This window comes from Borostomias antarcticus, assembly GCF_949987555.1.
Source record: "Borostomias antarcticus genome assembly, chromosome: 7".
Taxonomy (NCBI): domain Eukaryota; kingdom Metazoa; phylum Chordata; class Actinopteri; order Stomiiformes; family Stomiidae; genus Borostomias; species Borostomias antarcticus.
In genome coordinates this window covers 819,112-825,346 of record NC_140240.1, presented here as the reverse complement: position 1 = coordinate 825,346, position 6,235 = coordinate 819,112, and the positions used below count along the sequence as shown (strand labels likewise).

Below are 6,235 nucleotides of genomic sequence, written 5' to 3'. Positions count from 1 at the left end.
TGTATGTATGTACGTGTGTGTATGTATGTGTGTGTATGTATGTACGTTTGTGTGTGTGTATGTATGTGTGTATGTATGTACGTTTGTGTGTGTGTATGTATGTGTGTATGTGTGTGTGTGTATGTATGTGTGTATGTATGTACGTTTGTGTGTGTGTATGTATGTGTGTATGTGTGTGTGTGTATGTGTGTGTATGTACGTTTGTGTATGTGTGTGTGTGTATGTATGTACGGGTGTGTATGTGTGTGTGTGTGTATGTACGTTTGTGTGTGTGTATGTTTCTCAGCAGCACGCTGGCTGCAGTGACTCCTCCTCTCCTCGTCCTGGCTGCTGGTCTTGGCTGCTCCGCGTCATCTGATTGGCTGAGGACAACTGCTCCTCCGGGGTCACCCTCCCCCCCTCATGACCTTTGCCCTCCTGCAGAGGGGGTTTCTCCGTGGCGTCCCCGGCCGTCTCCCATTGGCAGGCCTGAACGGCGAGCAGCAGTATGGCGGCGCTGAGCAGCATCAGGGTGGCGGAGGTCAGCTCCGGGCTCAGGATGAGGTCGGGCTCCGGCTCGGGGGCGTCGACGGTCCGCAGGGTCACACACCGGGGCCGCCCGACGCTGCCGCCGCCTCCGCTCTCTCTCCGCGGCCTGCTGCTGCCGCCCCCCCCCGCCGCACGCCTGGGCCCCGCCCCCTCCTCCTCTTCCTCCTCCTCCTCCTCGGCGTCGCTGGTCCCCGACGCGTGCAGACACACATGGTAACGCGTCCCCGGCAGCAGGTGTGTGAGGTTGACGATGCCAGCGCCGGCTAGCACGTGGGTGTGGCGCGCGTGCGCGTCCGTGGCCGCGTCGGAGCGTGCGGCGTGCCAGGACAGCCGGGCCGTGTGCGGCAGGTTGCGGCCGACTGTCACGGCCAGCACGGCGTAGCCCCGCCCGACATCCCTCACCTGCACGGCCTCCATCCCGCCCGACCCCGCCTGCGCGAGCCCCGCCCTCCCCCCTCTGCCGCCGCCGCCCCCGCCCCTCCCCCTCCTCCTCCCGCGCACGCCCACGGTGACGCTACGGGTGTCCGCCCCCAGCTCGTTCTCGGCCACGCAGGTGTACAGACCCGCCTCCTTGGGGGTCACTTTGGCGATCTCCAGCGTCCCCTCCGGGAGGAGGCGATAGTGGGAGGGGCCTGGGATAGGGGGGGAGGGGGCGTGGCCGAGAAACCGGGTACGGTCGTACTGACGGGAGGCGGCGGCAGTGGCGGTACCCGGGCGTGACGGGGCGGGGCCGGGGCGAGACTCCGGCGTGCGATTGGTGTGGTGGGCGTGGTGGCCCTCGGAGGGGGCGGGTCCCAGCCTGACGCCGGCGGGCGTCACCCAGTAGAGGCGGGGCTGTGGCTCCGCCAGGGCGCGGCAGTGTAGCGCCAGACCCGCCCCCTCCCTCACGCCCACGTAGGCGGGCAGCGGCCCCGGCGGGATGAGCGGCAGGCAGGAGGCCGACATCTCCCGGGGCGACAGCTCCCTCACGCTGCGCGCCCTCAGCTCCGGCGGCTCCGAGCACAGCGTGGCCTGGGGCTGGATGAAGCGCACGGCCCGGCGGGCGGCGTGGGGGGTGGCGGTGGCGTGAGCGCGGGCGGCGTCGGCGTCCGCGTACCCCTCGGCCGCCCAGCGGAACAGGCAGTCGCAGCGGAGAGGGTTGGAGTGCAGGCTCACCTCCTGCAGGCTCGGCAGGGACAGGAGGGTGCGCCGGTGCAGAGCGCTCAGGGCGTTGGAGTTGAGCATCAGGCTCTCCAGACGGTCCAGCTGCAGGAAGGCGCGTGGGTGAACAAAGGACAGCCGGGGGTTGTTGGTGATCTCCAGCTTGGTGAGCTCGGGCAGGTTCTCCAGGGCAGCCCTCTCGATGGACACCAGCTCCTCCATGTTGTTCAGGCCCAGCTCCTTCAGGTGGACCATGTCCCGGAAGTCCCCGGTCTGCACCAGGACGATGCGGTTCTTGTTCAGGTCCAGGAACTTCAGGCCGCGCACCCTGCTCAGGGCGCGCGTGGGGACGGCCGTCAGCAGGTTGTCGTAGAACGAGAGGCTCTCCAGGCTGTCCAGGCCGTCCAGGGCGCCGTCCGGCAGGCGACGCAGACCCATCTCCCCCAGGACCAGGCTGCGCAGGGAGCCCAGCGCCTGGAAGCCCCGCTCGGGCAGCGTCTCCACCGGGTTCCCGCCCAGCATCAGCACCTCCAGGCGGGGCAGGGCGGTGAACCAGCGCGGGTCCACCGACGCCAGGCGGTTGTTGTTGAGGTGCAGCCTCCGCAGGGTGTCCAGGCCGGAGAAGGCCCCGGGCGCCAGGGAGCGCAGACGGTTGTGGCTGAGGAAGAGCTCCTGGAGGGCAGGCACTGCGGAGAAGGCGCCCCGGGGCAGGTGGGCCAGACGGTTCTCCTCCAGGTGCAGGCAGAGCAGAGAGGGCAGGGCCCGGTTCTGGGCCAGGCTCTGCATGCCACCACCGCCGCCGCCGAAGCGGTTCTGGGACAGGTCGAGCTCGGTGAGGTTGGGGAGTGTGTGGAGCGCGGAGCCCTCCAGGGTGGCCAGCAGGTTGCTCTGCAGGCGCAGGGTGTGCGTGTCGCGGGGCAGCGCCGGGGGCAGCTGGGTGAGCAGCTGGTCGTTGCAGTCCACCGTAGGGGCTTCGCAGTACACGGACTCCGGGGAGAACCAGGGCTTGATCTGACACGCGCACCGGGCCGGACACGGGACGTGCCACGGGAGCGAATGGATCACCACGCCGCCGGACACGCGCACACACGCACACACGTACACGTACAGGAGCAGCCGCGACTGCAGTGGGAGAGGAGATGGCCTCGGCATCCTCACAGCGGACGGAAGCAGGTGACACACAAGCTGCTGTTGAGGTTTGTTCCGGATGATTCCGGATGAGCGTCGCGGTGCTGAAGGGAGCTGGAGGGCTGTAGGTACTGTAGTCTGGGGGGGGTTATGGGACAGTGTCTGGGGGGGTTATGGGACGGTGTCTGAGGTCAGCAGACGGTCGTTGTTACATCCTGGCAGCAGGTGGAGGTGATGTGGCTCTCAGTTAGGAGCAGAGCTGGGATAGAGGGAGAGAGAGAGAGAGAGAGAGAGGGAGAGAGGGAGAGAGAGAGAGAGATTAGAACAATAGATGACAGACATTTAACTTTTTTTTTCTTCATTTGTTTGTGATGAGGATGTCGATGGGGATGAAGAAGAAGATGGACAGAGAGATGGAGAGAGGAGGACAGACAGAAGGCATGGCTCGCTCATTAGGAGCTCTGTGTGAGCATCAGACTGGCTCTGGCTCTGTCTGCTAGGCTGGCTCTGCTAGGCTAGCTCTGGCTCTGCTAGGCTAGCTCTGACTCTGCTAGGCTGGCTCTGGGTCTGGCTCTGCTAGGCTGGGTCTGCTAGGCTGGCCGCTGGGTCTGCTAGACTGGCTCTGCTAGGCTAGCTCTAGCTCTGCTAGGCTGGCTCTGCTAGGCTGGCTCTGGGTCTGCTAGGCGGGCTCTGGCTCTGCTAGGCTGGCTCTGGCTCTGCTAGGCTGGCTCTGGCTCTGCTAGGCTGGCTCTGCTAGGCTGGCTCTGGCTCTGCTAGGCTAGCTATGGCTCTGCTAGGCTGGGTCTGGCTCTGCTAGGCTGGCTCTGGCTCTGCTAGGCTAGCTCTGGCTCTGCTAGGCTAGCTCTGGCTCTGCTAGGCTGGGTCTGTCTCTGGCTCTGCTAGGCTAGCTCTGGCTCTGCTAGGCTGGCTCTGGCTCTGCTAGGCTCTTAACTGGCTCTGGTCTCCCCTGACAGGGAAGCCCACTCAGACAAATGGACTGAGAGGCCTGAGAAGGAGCGGAGAGAGAGGAGGGAAGCTGGGGGAGTGAGGTGAGCTCTGAGAGGAGGAGAGGATTAGGAGGAGGAGGGAGGAGAGGAGGAGAGGATTAGGAGGAGGAGGGAGGAGAGGAGGAGAGGATTAGGAGGAGGAGGGAGGAGAGGAGCTTGGCCGTCAGTGTACGCTGTTTTTTTCTCCCCGTTTTCCCTTCAGCATCAAAGGGGCTGGTGCTCCACAGGGGAACCTGCCGGGTTCCACTTCTACATGGTTCTGATTAGACAAATAGCAGGGGGCAGTTCCTGTTCATTAGACCTCACCTGACACAATGGAGGGAGTCGGGGGAGGAGGAGGAGGGGGAGGAGGAGGAGGAGAGGGAGGGAGATACAATACTGAGGGAAAGGGAAAGAGAAAGAGCGATTGGAAGAGAGGGAGAAATGTGAAATGGAGAGACGGGCAAACAGTCCATGATTATTGTCCCGAGCGTCTCTCTTCAAACTACACAGTGAACAAACAGCACAATCAAGTGTTGATCAAAGGCGCTCACATAATCAGGCGTCTTTTCTTTTCGTCGTCAATACCTCTAAATATGCAAACAGGCAGTAATTATTCTGGGGAGGAAGGGTTGAGCAGGAACAAAGCAATCTCCACACCCAAATCCATCCATCCATGCAGATTCTGGCATTCATAAACGTCTTCTCATTTGAGGTTTGTGATAATGTGATTCATCGTTACGAGAACACAGGTGTGAACAAATAAAAAACACGGTAATGAGGCACACAGCCAGTGACAGAAGTGTTCACCAATGAAAATGTTCCCATCCCATCGTCCTTTTCCCCACGGGCAGGTGGGAGCAGACAGTTGGCAGCGTGCAGCGTTTTTCATATTGGGATCTTTTATGGGGGAAACCCTTGCAAATACGGGGAGAACATGCAAACTCCGTACGGAAAGGCCCGGACACCTTCTTGCTGTGACTAGTACCTACTACGCCACCGTACCGCACGTGAGCAATTTTGGGGTTCAGTGTCTTGCTCAAGGGAGCGCTCCCCAGACTGTGTTCAGAAAAGTTGTCTACCTTCTCAGGATGACCTACCACCCATTATATAAGGCTATGTTTAATTCATGGGTAGAGCATCCTGTCAGGTAGGAAATGTCTATCAGAATGTCCCCATTTTATTGTGCTAAATTCATGGATACCGCATCGTGTCAGGAAGGAAATATTGATCGACAGTTCGACATTTCCTACCTGACAGGATGCGCCCCATGAATTAAGCACAATAATGGGTTGGAGGGCATTCTTATACATTTCCTCTCTGACAGGATGTGCTATAAACACACTTTAGGGTAATCTGATAGACATTTCCTCTCTGACAGGATGTGCTATAAACACACTTTAGGGTAATCTGATAGACATTTCCTCTCTGACAGGATGTGCTATAAGCACACTTTAGGGTAATCTGATAGACATTTCCTCTCTGACAGGATGTGCTAAGCACACTTTAGGGTAATCTGATAGACATTTCCTCTCTGACAGGATGTGCTATTAACACACTTTAGGGTAATCTGATAGACATTTCCTCTCTGACAGGATGCGCTATAAACACACTTTAGGGTAATCTGATAGACATTTCCTCTCTGACAGGATGTGCTATAAACACACTTTAGGGTAATTTGATAGACATTTCCTCTCTGACAGGATGTGCTATAAACACACTTTAGGGTAATTTGATAGACATTTCCTCTCTGACAGGATGCGCTATAAACACACTTTAGGGTAATCTGATAGACATTTCCTCTCTGACAGGATGCGCTATAAGCACACTTTAGGGTAATCTGATAGACATTTCCTCTCTGACAGGATGTGCTATAAGCACACTTTAGGGTAATCTGATAGACATTTCCTCTCTGACAGGATGCGCTATACGTTTAAGCGCAATACAGTAATGATAGTAGGGCATTCTGATACACATTTCCTACCTGAATGTCTATCACATCCTTTCTTCCTGACAGAATGTACCCATGAATTTAGCACATTAAAATGGGTCGTAGAACATTCTGATAAACCTTTCCTACCTGAGAAGATGCGCTACCCATAATGGGTGGTAGGTCATCCTAAGAAGGTATGACAACTTTTCACAACACCGGCCGCTACCTCCTGAGCTGTGTGTCGCCCCTGTGGTGTACGAACACAGATGGAGGATTTTATTTTTTACGGCCTTCCTAGGAACACATTTAAGAAGGAGAAGAAACTTGGGAATGAGGCGCTTCAAGAGAGGTCAGATAAGCGGATCAGACAGAAAACCCACCACACTAGACTTGCATTGTGCTCTCGTCTGAGGTTATTCAGTTTAATCTCGAATAGGGAATTGATAAATCAATACCATGTTTGTAACTCCTTTTCCTAAATAGCTATGTTTTTGTAACTAAATTCAAATTCAAATTCAAA

At 57.6% G+C, this 6,235-nt stretch overlaps 1 protein-coding gene across 1 annotated transcript; it reads right to left on the bottom strand.

The window, feature by feature from the left end:
• Positions 1-282: 282 nt before the first annotated feature.
• On the bottom strand, positions 283-2,820 carry LOC311311253 (leucine-rich repeat neuronal protein 2-like; the record flags this gene model as incomplete). Its single annotated transcript, XM_084440934.1, has 2 exons — positions 283-555; positions 739-2,820. 2 exons carry the CDS (start codon positions 2,818-2,820, stop codon positions 283-285), a joined length of 2,355 nt encoding a protein of 784 aa, XP_084297060.1.
• Positions 2,821-6,235: the final 3,415 nt, after the last annotated feature.